Source organism: Camelus dromedarius, chromosome 28, assembly GCF_036321535.1.
Source record: "Camelus dromedarius isolate mCamDro1 chromosome 28, mCamDro1.pat, whole genome shotgun sequence".
NCBI lineage: Eukaryota > Metazoa > Chordata > Mammalia > Artiodactyla > Camelidae > Camelus > Camelus dromedarius.
In genome coordinates, this window is record NC_087463.1 from 18,096,608 (window position 1) to 18,114,409 (window position 17,802).

General features: G+C 45.5%; 1 protein-coding gene across 7 annotated transcripts in view; it reads right to left on the reverse strand.

Moving 5' to 3' along the window:
- The window catches only part of BCL2 (BCL2 apoptosis regulator), a 158,735-nt gene that overhangs the window by 62,325 nt on the left and 78,608 nt on the right, over positions 1-17,802 (reverse strand). Inside the window, exon 3 of one of the 7 annotated variants that reach the window (XM_064480397.1) lies at positions 2,340-2,886. The exons of the other annotated variants lie outside the window; for them this stretch is intronic. Within the exon in view, the coding sequence (XP_064336467.1) occupies positions 2,860-2,886 (27 nt within the window). The 3' untranslated portion in view covers positions 2,340-2,859. Of the gene's footprint in view, positions 1-2,339; positions 2,887-17,802 lie in introns of those variants that run through there. 7 annotated transcript variants of the gene reach the window in all.

Below are 17,802 nucleotides of genomic sequence, written 5' to 3' on the forward strand. Positions count from 1 at the left end.
AAATCGCTTGGAGAGCTGCCTTTTTGCAAGCTCACACCTGGAACAGCCGTGGAGAGAGGGGAGGGAGGCGGGAAGAAAGCTTCCACGAGATAATGTCATGTTCAAGCTCTCATCTCGTCTTTCTCCAGTCATCGCCAAATGTTTTAAGTCAAGTGAAAGCCATTCATTACCAGGCAGACACGGAGGGTTGGGAGGTGGTGACTGTGAGACCGCATCTTCTGCTGGCAGATGCGACCAGAGGCAGAAAAGAAACACAGAAGCAAGAGACTCAAGCTAAGGGTCCATCTTCCTCAGTCTGGTGTGGGATTTCTCCCTGGAAAATCTCTACAGTTTTTAATATTGGGTCAGGAGGTGGATTTTATTGAGCTTTTCAGGTTATTTGGTCTTTATTTTGTAAGAAAGTCACTGTGTTTTCTTTCACAACAAAGCAAAGTGGTTTCAGGTTGAGGAAAGGAGGACGGTGATGCTGAAGAAAGAAAGTTTAGCCTGAAAATGCTCTGTACCTGCATCCGCGCCAACACACACAGACATACAAACAGACAGACACACGGACACAGACACACACACACACAGACATACACACAGAAGCACACAGACACACATATACACACAAACACACACAGAGACCCACAGAGATAGAGACCCACACAGACATACAGACAGACACAGACACAGACATACACACACAGAGACACAGAAGCACACAGACAGACATACAGACATACACAGACACACAGAGAGACATATACATAGATACACTTAGACACACAGACAGACACATCCACAGACACACAGAGACACACAGACAGCCAGACAGATACACACAGACACACATGCACGCGTCCCAGCAAGGCTCGTCCCACCTGCCCTGTGCTCTGGGTGGCAGCATCTTACTTCCCCTCCCCTTTTTATCAAGAAAATCCTGACATTTGCAACCACACAAGGAGTAAATATGTTAGTAAGAACCAAAACCAAAACAATAACAACAAAACACCACCACCAAAAAAAAAAAAAAAAGCATTTTTACAAGCAAGTAGGTGTCTGATGAAATTTTCAAGGACTATTTCAAAATCTTCACTGTTCGAGAAGCACATCTCTCACTGTTCTCAGACACGTTCCTGTTTTGTTTGTTTGGGTTTATTTTTGCCTTCGTTCTGCAGGAAGCCTCACAGATATGACAGGGTGATTGAATTCAGTACAAACCTCGCCTCCCTAAATTCTTAGAACGTAGATAGATACCACTACCGGTATTCTTAGAGTTAGAGTAACACAGCCTCCCACACCAAATATAGCGATGTCGAACCCATATTTCATTGAAATTCCTACTTTTAGTTATTTGCAGGTTTTTCTTTATGACACAGGAAACCAAATGTGAGGCAGTGTTGTAGATATTGATAAACGGGCTTCTAAAATCTTCTCGGTGGCTGACGGAACAGTACCTGATTTATAGCCCCAAAAAGGGAGGTAACGGCTTGCCCCCTCCACCTTGGAGAGGAAAGTAAGCTTCTAGACACCCTTTTGTCAGGTGTCAAGACTTATTCATGACAACAGATTCTGTCCGAGGCATCCGTGAAGGCCCCCGTGGAAGTTTCTCCCTGCCATCTGAGGCAGCCGGACACGTCCAGAGCCAAAGATGATAGAAAATTGATAGTGGACCATGCGACCGAAGAACAGGTAAGCTTTAAAGGGAGGGGTGGCACTCACCTGCCCGTCTGACTCCGTGGTGCCCCGGGCCCCATCAAGCAGCGGGGTTTAGAATGAATCAGGCACCTGCCGCACGGCAGAGGGACCGGGTGCAAGGTCGGGGCCCCTCCCTCAAAGACGCCTGCTCCTCCTGCCACGCTGATACCCCGCAGACTGAGTTCACAAAGACCACTCATAGCCTCGGGCTGATTGCCCCACCAGGCTCTCTGCACCTTGAGCTTAGAACAAATCACTGGGAGAAAAGTTCAGTCCCTGTCATCCAACACTGACATTGAAGACTTTCTATAAAATGGCCAGAAAGACTTAAAACCCAGATTTCTGAAAGTCTTTCAAAAGACACTAACCAATTCATCCTTATAACCGCCCCCCCCTTCTCCAACAGCATGGACCTGCTAAAGTCATCTCTAAGGTTAATAGATGTTTAAGAAAATTATGTGGATCATTTTATGTGCTTCGATGGGATCATTTTATGAATGAGTAATTTTTAAATAGGTTTCTTAAAAAAAAGAAATGAGTTTATTTACTCTCTCACTTAACTTCTGTTAGAATAATCCACAGACAACTTAACTGCACTAATTAGAAGATCTGGCTCTGCCACTAACCAAGCAGACAACCCCAGGCCATTTACCTCACCTTCCTGTGCCTCAGTTTACTTCTCTCTAACATGGTGCGGCCTGGGCAAGATGGTCTTCAAGGTTATATTGATCCTTAGCATTTGGGGATTGCATACTCAGGTGGCCCACAGAAGATGCTCTGCTGCACGCACCAAGGAGGCTGACATGCAAAGACATGGTCCCGACTCATCTTATTTACCGTGTCATTGCTTGGTTGCATTTCCAAACTCCCATCGTGTGTTCCATTGACTCAGCATCAAATTCCTCTCTCTCTTGAAACGTATGGCTCTCTTTGATATTTAGAGAGTCTCAGTCAGGTGGGGCCCCTCCTATCCACTCAGGCTGGGCCCGAGCACCCTTCCACTCACCTGCTCTTCACAGTGCTTCTGCAGTCTGATTTTCGTGGTACCCAGCACCAGCAGGAGCTCTCTCAACAAGGATGCCCTTGGCCTGAGCTGCCCTGTTTTTGCAGACTCCAGAACTCCTGATCCACACAGCTCGCCCTGCTCCCCGATGTGGAGCCTTCTTCCTTTCTCCTGCCTCAAGAACAAGCATCCTGGCCTGCAGCCTGCAGCCCGGGGACGAGAGACTTGTTTTAAAATCTGTGCGTGTCGAACCTGTCATCATCCAGACTCAGGCAAACAGGCTGCCCTTGGGCAGAACAGCTCTGCTCGTCAATCAAGCTTCAGGGAAGTGGGTGGTTTGTACGTGGGGCCCACTTTGCCGTGACCAAGTCCCTGTGAAAATGTCTGAATGTGAATGAAAAAACAAAACAAAAAGACGCAGCAGTCTACTTTTCAGGTCCGCTGCAGGAGGGCCAAGACAAGGTTTTATTTAACAATAACTCCCTCCTCTTTCCTGAAGGCTGAAAGCAAGTACATGGGCTTAAAAAGAATTCTTTCAAGATTTCCTAGTGACTCCGATCAGGAAGCAGAGCTCTCCACGATGTCACATGCAAAACAAGAGAAAACTTCAGGGATGTTTCCCGAGTTGTCAGAATTTAGAAATGAACTCCTTCTAATTTTTTAAAAAAGAGCCTTCTTTTCAGAAGGTACCTCATGTCACTGTGATTTATTAATGTGGCAATTAGTAAGTGAAGCAAATTAATGTCTTGTGAGGCTAAGACATGATCCAAGTCTCTACAAAACGGATGCAGTCAATGAGAAGAGGTCAAGTTTGTTGTCACAGGGCTGGATACATATCCTGGCTATAACCTGCCACTGGGGCAAGTCATGTAACTTCTAAGTCTTAAAAAAGAATATATAAATATGAAAACGAATATATGTATGTATCTGCATGACTGGGACATTGTGCTGTACACCAGAGATCAACACGTTGTAATTGACTGTACTTCAATAAAAAGAAAAGAAAGAAAAATATATATGTATGTTATGCATACATACACATTTTACGTATATAATGGGGCCAATTATACCTTTAACTCATAGAACTGTGAGAATTCAGTGAGACATTATAAGCAAACTGTTTCTATACTGTAAATGTAAAGCACTGTTATAACAGACGTATTTTTTTCAAATACAGGTTACTTTACTCAAAATTATTTGCTTTCCAGTCTAGCTTTCATCCTTTTTGTCCCTTTAGGAATGAGTTTCTAATTAATTCAGCTGAGGTGCATTTTCCATCTAAACTCTTCACATTTTCAAAGCTCCTGCCCAACTGACAGAAGAACACAAGCTTAAAATAACCAGAGAAGTAGCGCCACAAAAACAGAACAGATAGACGTTTTAAAAAGCATTTACCCTTTGTCCCAGCAACACTTTCCGGTAATGTGTCCTGCTTACACATGAACTGACTGATGAACAAGATTATCTCCTGGAGCATTATTTGTAATACCGAACAACTGGAAATAGCCACGTGTCCATCAGTGGGGGATGATTAATTAAGTATGTGGAGTAGACAGTTACAGAATCGCCTCCAACAACTCCCTTCTCCCAGTGTTCCCTCCCTCGAGTGGAGCTTTCCCATATTGCCACTGGGCTGGGCCCTGGGACCTGCCTGAGTGATGGAACATTAGCCAATGTGGCTTAATAAGCCCTTTTACACCGAGGCTTAATCCTTCTCTGCTTTTGGAATCTAGTCACCCTGCGAAGAAGCCTGGGCTAGTCTCCTGGGGACACCTACTCCAGCTGGTGGTGGAATTTACCCCCAATATGCAAGCGAATCCATCTTCAACCATGGAGCCCCAGCCAAGCGGCCAGATGACCTCACCCACATGAGTAAATCCACAAAAAAAAACAGAAGAAAAAAAACTGCTCGGCTGAACACAGCCCAAACAGCCCACCTGCAGAACTGTAAATGAATAAAATCATTGCTTTAAGCCACTAAGTTATAAAATAGTTCATCATGCAGCAATAGATAATGAATCCACTAAGATATCACCGAAACAATGAAGGGTGTAGTCTACCCATGAAGAAAGAAAAAGGACATACTGACATGCAAAGGTCTCCAAGACACACTAATAAATGAACAGGCCAAGAGAACAGGGCTGCTTTTTGTGCAGGAAAAAGGGAAAATTTATACATATACATATATACAATTTTTTGTTTGAAGAGACACTGGATATACTCAAGAAATTAACATACATAGTTACCTGTGTCAGTGGAGTAAGGGCTGGTGAATTCAGGAGATGGGGACGGGGTGAGAGTGAAACTCCTCAATAAAAATGTTTCTAAATTGTTTCAGTACACGTACCATGTGAATCTACTTCCGATTCAGAAATAATCTTTTTTTTTTTAAAGTGAACAACAAGACTAATCCAAGGTAGAAATGACAAAGACTGAAAAAGTGGTATACCATGATGTCATCCTTCACAACAGCCTCCCTTTGAACCAGAATAATCCTCTCTTTGTACTACATAAAATGATTTGCAAAAGCAGTTTCTCTTCCCTGCTAGAGTGTAAGTGCCTTGAAAGCAGGGATCGTGTCTCATGCATTTTTGTTTCTTCTGCATCTGGCTGGCTCTGTGCAGGGCACAGAGCGAGTGCTCCAAACACGGTTTTTGAGTCAAAGAAATAAATCACATTCAGACATCACTAAAGGTCTCCCCTGCTCACGGCAGGGAGCTCTCTAACATCTTCACCAGGGAGATGGTGAGTATCTGATGATCTGGGGCTGGCTTCTCTCATCAATGTGCTCTGAACTACTGGGCAGGGTACCCACAGAAGCTAAATTTGAATGCCACGAAAGGGAAAAAAGCAAAACAAGCTCCCCCATTTAGAAAGAAAACAACAACACCCATAGAGGAAGTCTAGAAAAAGAAAGATCTTGTATTATTTCTCATCAGTAACAAATTTCACTTCTGTGGTTGAGTAAGCAGCAGCCTGCAGCCAACTAACTCTGCAAAGCAAACCCAGCGATCCAGATAAGCGGGCTGTGGGAATGCGGAGCCAGAAGGTTCTCTCTCCCATCCTCAGGCCTCCGGAGAAGTCGGCGCTCAGGCCACTGTGAAGAGTTTGTGTGTGACAACTCTAGCATTTCCAGGAAAGAGGAGGCCACAGCTTTCTCTGTAACCCCGTTTTGGGGTTTGACAGTTCTCACTGGAAATCATCCCCAGCTTTGAACCTGAATCTTCCTCCTATACCTTCCCTCTGTTCTGCTTTGCTGTCTCCATGTCTGACCCTATGAAAGCTTAACCTCTTGGAGGAGGAGGTCTGGGTCCCCTCCATGGCTGTGTCCACACCTCCCTCTCCAGATGTGCTTGGTCAGTGTGCAGGGCCGTCCCAACCCCTGTGCGTCCTGGACCAAGCCATCCAACACCGTCACGCGGTGGCCTTGGCGCTCTGTCTGCGCTCCACTAACACAACACAAGATAAGAGCCACAGACAATACAAGGCAGACAGTCCAGTGCTGAGAATTCAAGGACGTGTCTAACTGGCGTGTATGCAGCTGTCTCAGGAGAGCCAGGGCGCCGAGTCCTCCCCCTACAGGTTCTCACCGTCTGTCTCTCCATATCAGATAATTCCAATTCCTGAGTACCCCTCCCCCTCCCCCGTTGGAATGATTTCATTTCCAACGTGTGGCCCCATTGCATTGTTCTCTGCAACGCTGCACATCCCCCACAGCTATGACAGCGGGGACTCTGTCACGGCTAGGATCACCCCTTGGAGGTTGTGTGAGGTAAAGCAAGTTGGAAAGCCGAGGTTGACAAGCTAAAATGCAGTGTAAGACATCATCTCAGCCACTCAACAGGAGGGACATTGACAAGGTGGCATTTAAAGGAGGGACTGTTGGCTGGTATGTGCGGAGCTCTCTGGCGGGTCATTGGGACGAGGTGGAGCGGAGGCGGCGGGTCCGGCAAAGCAGGGAAGGACCCACGAGCAGGTCGGAGGAAGCCTGAACGCTGACTCGGGGCACAGAGGACAAGGGGGAGGATGGCATAGGATGCTCTCCAGATTTCAGGTCTGGAGAAAAAGGACCCTCGTGCCACTGCTGCCAGAGGCAGAGAGTGCTCCTGGGGAGCTGGCTGTCCTGAGGACACACTGAATTTTGGAGAGAACAAGAGGAGATTTAATACTCAACTTCAGCTGAGAAAGTAGGACTGGGGATACAGTTTTACGATGGAAGCCACGAGAACAAAAGCCTTTATGAGGGAGTGAGGGCACATGGAAGGAGGAGAGGAGGCAGACTGCGGGACCACTCCGGGTGCTCAGCGTTCAGATGGAGGAAGCAGGGACGAAGGCGCGGGAGCAGCCCGGAGGCAGGAGCCGGTCTCGTCCATCTTTGTAGAGATGGGTGGCTCGGGCCCCCAGTAGGTGCTACCTCAAGGCTTCATAATCGTTTGTAGAGAGAAATGCGGCAGTCAGAGAAGTGGGTAGAAAACCAGCCACAGAGCCCTGTGCCGAGTCAAAGAAGAAGAAGAATTCAAAGGCGGTCAAAGGCAAATGCCTTCCGAGGCTACACCAGAGGTTGCAGACTGCCTGGTCCCCCAGAGCGCCGGGCGGTGAGCCTGTCACCGGCAGGTCCTGCCTCCAAGGTAGAGTTTGCGGAGACCCCCAGGTGGCACTGCCTTACTCAGCAGTGAAAAAAAAAATCCCTGGGATTTATAATATTTTCAACTTAATTTCTGTGCTGTTTTACTTTTGACTATGAGACCTGGAAACTTTGAATAAAAGTCTGAAAGGAAACTTGGGATGTTCAGGCTTGCATGGACCCCACTGACACTGGTTACTCAAACCTCAACTCTGGATAAAGGAGAAACTGGCATGGGAATTACCTTTAAAGGAAAAAAAAAAAAAAGACTACTGTTCCGAGACACTGGCCACGGATTCCACATCCGAGGCCAGGTACTCGATTAGAGGGACCCTTAAGAACTGAAGACCTAGGCGAGTATTCCCCACCTGCTCCTGCGCCTGCCCCTTCTGCTCTGCTGAGAGGTTTCAACCAACCAATTCCGTTTTCTTTGTGCAAGCTGAGAGGCCACCCGTTGCGGAAGATACGCGTTAAACAAAGTGAACTTTTCTGACGGCTGTGCTTCCCATGTGATTTTTTTTTTTAAAATACAAAGCCCTCGCTTTCACCTTAAGCAGGTTTAAGAAATGCTGACTCTGAAGAACAGGTATAAACAAGGCAATCTTTTGTTTATGGAGATTGTTAATGACCCATTTGCAGAAGGACCTTCCTGTCCCCAACACTGGTGAATTAATCCATCTGCACTTTTTTGCTCGTTACGAGCTGAAGTGGAGAAAAAAGGGTTTACAAGGGGACATGGTATATTTGTGCTGAAAACAGGCATTACACAAATCCAGAGACGGGGGCTGAAAAGAAACACCAGGTGCAGGGAACAGCGTGAGAGCAAAGCAAGAGATGGGAAGATGCGCCACGGTTGAGGGACGCCACGTCGGGATGGGGAGGGTGCAGGGAGGAGTACCGGGTTGAGGACCTGCAGCACCCAGGCTGGGGGAGAGCCTTCACGATCCAGCTAAGGAAGGCCGGCCTCTTCCGGAGAACTGGGCACCAGAGGAAGTTTGGAGCCAGGGAATGTAAGGGTCTCAGAGGGGCCGTGGCAGCACCCAGGAGAGGCAGGGGAGCAAGCCCGCAGGCAGGCAGCCCCCTGTGGCCGAGCGTGGCCCGCCCCCCAGCCTGCACGGAGCGTGGCAGGCATGCCCAGTGGAGCCCCAGCCGCTGGATCACCCGATCCCACAAGCCCCTGCTCTGACTGGTGGCCCACAGGGATGCTCCGCATCTCCCGGAATTAGGGTCAGTTCACAGCCCATGCTCAGCAGTCCTCCAAAGGCCTGTTTTCTCTTCCCCAGTGCATCGTCACCCCGGTAAAAGGCTGTAGGTCCCTTTGGGGAAAACTGACACATTGTAACTGACTGTGCTTCAATTGAAAAAGTAAAGTAAAATTAAAAGAAGAGTACATGTAAAAGTTAGCATCGAGTCTTTATTATCTTAACAGCTTCAAACTTCATTCCCATGTTACACCTTCCAACTTTGTTTGGTTAAAACTTCCTGAATTCATAACATTCTCATCGGCAAGGAGTTTCTAGCCACAATTCCACGAGCAAATATATTCACTTAAATGCTCTTTTGTGAATGAGATGCAAAGAAACTGAACTTCTAACTAATGAAAGATACTGGATGCAAAGATAATACATTATCTGGGTTTCAGCTCAGTCATATGTCTCAGAGCGAGCTTATCTTATCCTTAAGCTGCTGCTTTCCTCGGTTCATTTTTTTCCCCCTGCCATTCATACAGCGGGGTGAGTCTTTATTTCTTGCTATTCACTTCTGCAGGTCTCTGCTGAATAAATCCGGCTGCTTTGGGCTGAGCCCGACTTACAAGACTGGGCCCCTCCCTTCACTCCCTGTAACCCACACGCTCGGTCCTCACTTGTGATCTGATTGTTCTCTGACCCAGTTCCGACTCCCTGGCCCTTCTCTCTGCTTCTTCCCCCCTCACCTCAAATATCAAGTCTTCCACTCAAACGCTGCCCTGTCCTGTGTCCCCGTCCCGTCCACCCTCTGTCTCCTCTCAGCCTTCCCGAGCCTCAGAAAATTGCCTCTTGACAGTGGCTGGTCCTGTTTTCCCTCAATCCAAACCTTCCTCTTCTCCTGGTTTTCTGAGCCCACGTAGCATCGTTTATTTCCAGCTTTGAGCATCTATATTTTGTAAGTGGTCACCTTAATCCTTTACTAAAATTCCCTTTGGCAGGACACCGTAGTTTTGGCAACCCCTTACTTTCCACATTTTGCTTCAGGGAGGGTGGCCGCACGGTAGTCCTTCACACACATACAGTGAAATGGGCACTTGACAACAACAGATGTTGCTGGTAACTATGGGTTTTTCCTCCTGAATGTGAAATATCATGGCATTCGGCATCACTCTAACTTGGCTACAATCCCTGTCTCTCCCTGGCTAACAACACACTTGCCCACACAGCAGGGCCCCTCTGCAAAGGCCCTTCTACAGAAGCACCAGCGGGAATCTCTTCGATCATGAAAATCAGGGTCCACACCATCTATGAGTTTCCTGGTTCTTGCACAGGTTTTATCAGAATGCAGTCAGGTTTTATCAGAAATGTAATCAGTTTGCTCCGGGTAGGGGGAGGCAGGCGAGGGGGACTTAAATGACTCTGATGGTAAAACACCTCATTTCTAGTGGTTCTTGATTGTCATGGGCAACTTCTAAGTGGCCTTAAAAATACTGCATTTAATAGTTTTGAAAATTCTGAGTTTCTCTAAAGGCAAGGAGGAAAGGAAGGAAGTCATAATGCTTTTAATGGCCACATGAAGTAGGGTGTCCCATTTGAGAGATGAGAAAACCAAGACTAGAGAGTGAGTCTCACAGTGACACGAAGCCACAAGCCACAGCTGGGACCCAGGTACCTTAGGTCTGAACTCCAAGCTTTATCAGAGGTCACCACCTTCACAAGAAGGATGAAAAAGTGAGGAAAGGAATTGCAGGAAGAGGAAGTGAGAGAGAAAGAACACATAGAAAGTTCAAATTTGTTAAGATACATGTTCCCTCATTTATTTGTTGCTCTTCTTAGGGGGAAGGGGTAATTAGGTTTTTTTATTCATTTATTTTGATGGAAGTACTGGGACGGAACCCAGGGCCTCGTGCACGCTAAGCACGAGCTCCACCACCAAGCTAAACCCCAGCCCCTCTACACGTTGCTCTTGGTTAGGACTAAGTGACCTGAAAAGCAGGTAAACAGATTCATGCTGATTGTATATGTTACTTTCCCTCCCCAAACTGTAAAGGTTGGTTTCAGATTCTCAAATAAAAATGTAAGTCAGAACAGCAAGACAGGCAAGTCTCTTATTCTTGCAGCCGGTCATGGTGACTTGGGTGCTTTTCTTGGCAAATATTCAAATGTCACACGCCAGTATCACATGCTGAGTTCTATTTCAGTCAATATGATCTGTGTTAAAGTCACCTGAATTGGGTGATTGTTTGATCTCAGTATCACCAACAGGCCCTCACACGACACCCCCCCACTGCTGACAAACTCACAAGACTATAGTTTAGGAGACTAGCATTTTCTTAGAAAAGGGGAAAAAAAAGCAGTTCTCAGTAAAAGATAAACCACAGAGCTACTGGGTTCAGTCAGGGTGTACATATTAAACCACACACACACACTCTCACACACATACACATGATCAGAATAATGTTTAGGCTCTGTCTAACCCACATAGATGAGTAAATTCAGAATTAAGGAGCTAAGACCAGAGTCCTACTCATGACTTCCCTGACATCGGGAATTCAGCAGAAGAAAGACGAAACTAGATTCTAGATTATCTCATTTGCTCTCCTTGTGGCTCTAATAACCCATAATAACCCAGGGGTTCTTTTTTGGGGGGGACACCAAGGGCCAACACTCTTTTGCAGAACAGGCTGCTCAGAGCTCTCTCAGAGACAGACTCTATCTCTGCCTCTAAGTACAGGGAAGCCTCAGGCTCTCAGGGACTCCAAGCACCCAAATGATGTCAGATAAAAAATGAAAGGAGCGGGACAGAAGCCTTTCCATTGTTTTGGTGGTGGATTATGAGTGATTTTTTTCCCCTTTTTTTTTGCTTTTCTCTATTTTCCAGATTTTCAGAAGCCCTTCTGTCAGGTGGAGGGGTTATCCACAGGAAAACCAGGGATGAAAGCAGCTAAGACAGGCCCGTGACCTTGAGGTTGTGCCCAAAATGATGCGGAGGGTGGGCTTGCTGGGCCCAAAGTGCCGTCTCAGTGGCAGGCATTGCTGCAAATGCCAAGCCCCTTTGAGGGAACGCTGAGAAATACGGGAGAAACGGAAGGGAAAAGGAGAAGGAAAACAAGAACAGCAGAAGCGGCGGCGGCTCTTGGCAGCCAGGATGAGGAAAGGAAGCACCAGACAGTGCAGACTTGGAGGAAGACCGGCGGCAAGCAGAAAGAGAATCGAGCCGAGTGGCCATTTGGGGAGCGGGAGGGGAGGTGGACATCCCAGCTCAGGAGGTGGGCTGTAGGATCCAAAACTGTAAAGAAGAAACATAAAATCAAGAGGGAAATTTCTAGCCACCATGCTAACCAAATGATACCAGGTTAAAAAAAAAAAATCATCCTAAGAACAAAATAAAACTTCAGGCCATAATGTTCATTTTTATCAGAATGTCTTCCCCAGAACTCAACTCCAGTAAATCACGATCCCCATTTAATGAATTATCTTATATATATTACTGTGATGGTCTTTTTATGCCCACATATTTGTCTTTAAGTTTGGGATTCCACAGGGACCCCCATCCTCCCCTGAAATGTAGAGGCATTGCCCCTTGGTGGTACAAGGTTACAGCCACATGGAAGGACATAAAAAAAGATACTTTCATATGCTGTTGCTGGAAATGGAAACTGCTGTGCCATGTAGGAAGCAATCTGGAAATATCCATCCAAATTTAAAAACACCATGATTGATCAAGCCATCTCATGCCCATATGACCACAGGGATGTTAACTACAGCATTGTTTGTAGCAGAATCTTTCAATAGGTTGTGCTACAATACCAAAGGATAGTACGCAGTCATGAAATAGAAAGAATGGAGGAATTTCAGCACTGTATCATTGTGACATGAGGAAAAAAGCAAGATGTAGAGAGGGCATATGATAAGATCTGATTTTTATGAAGCAATAACAGAAATCATGTGTGTGTGTGATTCTGTATATATCTAAATGTTTGATATAATCACATGAGTGAAGCACAGAAGGATACACACAAGGTTGTCAGCACTGGCAACGTGGGGAGAGGGATTAAGATGGAGGGAAGGAAGGGAGTGGCAGGAAAGAAATAAGTGAAAATGAAAGAAATTATCAACCATAAAACCACATGGATGCCGTGATCTCATTTATAGGAAATTGTGTGTGTGTGCTTAGGCACACATCTATGCACAGATGACGATGAGATAGTCTACAGAATGTCAGTGGCTTTTATTTCAGGGTGTTGAGCTATTTTTAAATATAATTTTTACTCTACTCCTTATATACTTTTTCAAAAATGTATACAACCACATGGATTGTTTATATAATCAAAACAAATTTATTGAGGGGGAACCATGAAAAGTCCCATGCAAGGCAATACAGATCCCCAGAGAGGAAGCAACTAGAAGGAGAAGGTTGTGACGTCAGGCTGGGACCGGCCTGGGAAGGCTCTCAGTGCAGGAAAGACAGGACAACTAATAGGATGTGTTCCAACACATTCACAACAGGCGGTTGTCTTGGTGGTGGATTATGAGTGATTTTTTTTTCTTCTTTTCTGCTTTTCTCTATTTTCCAGATTTTCTACAAAAACTATACCTTGCTTTTGTAATCAGAACAAAAAATATATTATTTTAAAAATTATGCCATGAAGGTTTTTAAGCGGGAGAGAGGGAATCATCAAAGTGATGTTTTAGGATATTATGCAGTGGCCCCCAGAGACTGAGATTAAAACCCATTTATGAAGTAGCAGTATCAGCGAGTTTTGACAATGGCCAAATTAAGAGGAAATGGTGGAAGTGGAAAGGAACATAGTGGGGCTCTGATGTTTTCTAGTAAAGGGATGCATAAGTGAAACATTGACGGAGAGGAATGGCTAACCCTCAGTGGCCCTTTGTACAGTTGATATGGATGCCTGCAAAAACGCAGCCAGATGTCAGTTGGTTGATTTAATCCAAAATTACAGAGAATTCTAATTGTTCCAGAGACCAATCCATTGTTAGTAACACGTGTCTAAATGCAGCCACATCTTGGAAGCCCATATCAGGGAAAGATACAACACCCAAGGGAAAAGACCAGAGTCGTAGAAACCATAGAAGATGAAAAGAAATTATGTGATAAGATGATATAAAAAAACTTTCCTCTATACAAAAAAGACACACATCATTGACAAGCATTGCATCCACTGGAATTTTGTAAGTCAAATAAAAATATTCCCAGGTAACTTCTGGCTTGCATTCATTTTATACTGCAGCCAACTTAAGTTTCTGACCAGTGTTAGGAGAAATTAATTTTAAAGTTTTTAGTCGGTTGTGGTTTGCCTTTTTCTGAAAGCTGGCACATTCTGAGAACTCCCGTTCATTAGAAGTATTCAGGAAGAGGATGGGTGGCACCGTGTTGAAGGAGGTGGTTGCAGAAGGCTTCCAAAGAACTTCCCGGCTTCAAGATTCTCCGATTCAAGAGGAGGCATTATGCCAACTGCCAGATTTTACGCCTTCTCTTTCTCAGATTCTCCAACTAGGGCAGTTTACTAAATGAGCCATGTTTATGTTTGCTGGCATTCCTGAAGCAGATGTAAAATAACTGAAGGCAAACAACTTGAGTAACGCCAATTCATGCATTGCCATCTAAACACCATGTAATCATGAAACTAAAATGTTTACCTAATAATCAAAGTCTGGGGCAAAGAAACCAAAAGGCATTTTGTAAGACAAAGTACTGGCCAGTACTTCCAATTAGAGGATTTATTGAGAGTTATCCTGAAATGGCTCATCGGGAAAAGTCAGTGTGACTTGGTTTCTAGTCATACAAAGGATTGCCTTGCTATTATTCCAAATGGTTAGAAAAAAACTGGCAAGGAATTAGGCTGGTTGTCACAGAGAAACAGGATTCTCCTGATAGAGTCTCAGGGTAGGCTCGTCAGAAAGTTGGCAACAGCCTATCCTGCCCCAGATGACCCCCCACCCATTGCTCACCCATGACACTTCCCCACGTGCGGGAACTACCTCAATGTTAATCAGCATCCTTCCCATTCTCCACATGGGTGGTGCCTTCCCTTCCGCCTTCCTGACCTCCCGGCTGCCACTCCCTCTGTTCAGTGTGGCCTCTTCATCACCCCACGTCCCTCGCTTTCTCCAAGTCTGGCTCAAAGCCCATCTGTCCGACACTGACCAATTCTGGTCTTTCATTGTTTCTGAATCCTCTCCTGGTTTGCACACCAATTAACGTAAAATAATTGGCAAGTTCTTGATAGGAATAGCCCTAGTGCACAGTTCCCGTTGGATCTCCTAAAACCCTAAGTATCTCTCCCTGCTGCGGCACAGTTCAGAGAGAGGAAGAGCTCCTCCCTCTCTTTCTTTCCTTCTTACCCTCCTTCCCTCCATCTTTCCATGTAGTGTTTATTGAACACCTACTTTATGCAAAGCACCTTCGAGGATTTCTCATATACTCTTTCATAGAATCTCCTCACCCACCTCCTCAGAAATCCAGAGGTCTCCAGCAGCCCCCTTCTGCTCTGCTCCAGCTTTGCCCCATCCCGTCACAGCACCGCCCTCTCCTCCGTCCCTTGGTGTTGTGTGTGGTTCTTCTCTCCTCAGCCCTACCTCCAACCAGCTGCCAGCTCTGTATCACATCTGGCTCTTGCCTTCTTATTCCCCTGCCTTCGTATCTCTTCTAAACACCAAAGCCTCTTCATTACTGGTCTCCCTGCAACCAGGTTATCATTCTAATGCATGAGTTGGTTGACATCATTGCATGAATCCAAAACTTCACGTGATTCCTGTTGTCTCCGTAACGTAATTCAAGTTCCCTGGTTTGACATTAAAGGACATCACACCTACTAAAGCTTATCTTCCAGACACACAGAACGTCTTCTGATTCCCCAAACATGTCAAGCAATTGCACCCTTACAGGTGCTTGTTTGTGCCATTCCCACTGACATGGCCTTCGCCCACCTCTGTCCAAGAGAAAAATCCTACTTTTTGAACCTAGCTCACATGCTGCCTAACTCCCCCAGGTCACAACTGATCTTCCTCCCAAACTTTAACATCTCTGAAGCTGCCTCTGGATCATAAAATCCTGGAGGGAAGAGATTATATCTGTCTTCGCATCCCAGCACCGTGCCCAGCCACCGCAGTACTCCCCGAGCAGAAGCAGGAATGAGGTTACCAGCACTGGGAAGCAAATTTACTAGCCACCATTGTCTTCCAAGTGTTCCTCAGCATTTCAAGCTAGCAAATATTTATGAAGTGCCTACTGTGTACAGCACACCCTGGCAGGAGCTGCAGATGCGAGCCAGCCAGTGAGCCGTGGTGCTTATAATGTGTCTTTTTACGGACTTACCTCACCTTCTAAGCTAAGCCACCAAAGACACCAGTATATGAAGACATATCCAGGCCTGTAGATCAGCAACCATTCGCAGACCGTCCTCCATCACTGGATGTACTAGGGGTTAGAGCCTAGGTTTCAAAAGCACCCAAGAAAACAAGGCTCAGAACTCTGACGATCAGAGCTGTTCTTTTCTTCCAGGACAAAGAGTGGGTTGATATGGAACATAAAGGCATTTGTCTCTTAGCATTACTAATTCTCAAACCCACAATCTACTTTAACTTCAGGTACAACAAACACTTAAAACTAGGAAAGTAGCTGAGAAAACATGAATGTCTGGGTAAACTGAACATTTTATTACCTGTGAAGTCATGCTGGGGGATGAAAGCTCTTGTAAAGGATGATTTTTTTTTTAATTTGAAGACTGGTATTTTGATAGCAGCTGTGCAAAGCTTTCTGAAGAGCTTAAGGTGAGCTGTGACATAAAGCGATCACATGTCCCAGCTTGTCAGGGAGTGTCCCGGTTTATACCTGTTGTCCCTGCAAAATTATTATAATGCCTCCCCCTTCCACTCTCATAACTGTCTCTATCTCAATGAGACGTTATATGACCACTCTAGCTGTGAGGGTACGGTCACATTGCAGTGGCCTGGCCATTCGTGGTAAGACGGTTTGCTCACATACACCGGGGAGCTGATGCCGAGAAAGGGGCAGAATCCAGGCTTCCTGACACCAAGCCCAGGCTCTATCTCAGGGAACATATTTCCTCTAAGTTGTTTCCTCATCAATTAATCACAAAAAGCACTTTGGGAAATGGCAAAGATGCATAAGCATGGTTTCTGCAAACTAGCTCTTACAGTTTTGTTGAGGAGACAAAGCACATATATGTTCAATAATTAAACAGGGCAAATAGATTCATAATGCGGGGCCAATTACGTGGTTCAAATGACAATTTCAGAAGGAGTTAGAGAAGGAAAAAACCCTTGATGGGCTGCGGACCTCAGGGAAGGTTTCTGGGAGATGATGGAACCTGAACGGGGTCTTAAAGGGAAAAAAAAGGAAGAAAGGAGAGAGGGAAAGGGTATTTTTCTTTGAAAAAAATTCAAAAAACAGAATTGTGACAGTGATAAACCACTTAAGTGATTCTATAAGCATTACTGCCTTATATTCTAGGAAATTTAAAAAAAGAAAAAGAAAATCAACATAAATGGTCTACATGTGCTTCCCAAAATTCCACCGTGATTTAAGGCACAACAATCACCAGGCTGAGGTGTCCTGTGACCAGACAGGTGCTGGCTGCAAGATGACGGTGCTCTTCCCTGTGATGCAGTGAGAAGAAAGTGGCCACCTTGAGTTTCTATCTTCAACTTTTTCACTAATGGGCCCTGTGTCTGTGGGCAATGTTTTAATCAGTTCTGAGCCTCAGTTTCCTTAAATAAAATGGTAGCATTGGGCGAAGTGATCTCTAAGAACCCCCTTCCAATCTCTGGCCCTTTACAGTCAATTGCAGGTTTTGTTGAGTATGCCTTAGATTTAGCTCAATAGTGAATGTGAGTGTTCATTTCCAGAAAAATGGAGAATATTAAGCTGATCCTATGGATTCCTTTCCACTACAAAGATAGGAAATTCTTAAGAAAAATCACAATGCAGTGCCTGGAAGTAAAGAAGGAAGAGAGAGAAGCACTGGCTCCAGGAATGAAGAAAAATTGAAGCCAGGGCTTGAACAAAAAGTTGATGTGATGGTGTCCAAGGGAGTTTCAGACCTACATAAATGTTCTTGGGGATCTGCGGATAGTGATTAGAGTCTGATGTCCTTGGTCCTGCAAGAACTGGGGGGGAGGGAGGCAGAATTGAGCCTTTTTCATAAATCTCAAAGCCTTAAAAAGTCACCCTATCCGTGAAAAGAGGACAAAAAAACAGTGCTTACTGGCCTCAAGATGAAAAGCAGACAATTGCCTTATATCCAGAGCTTAGGACACCTCTG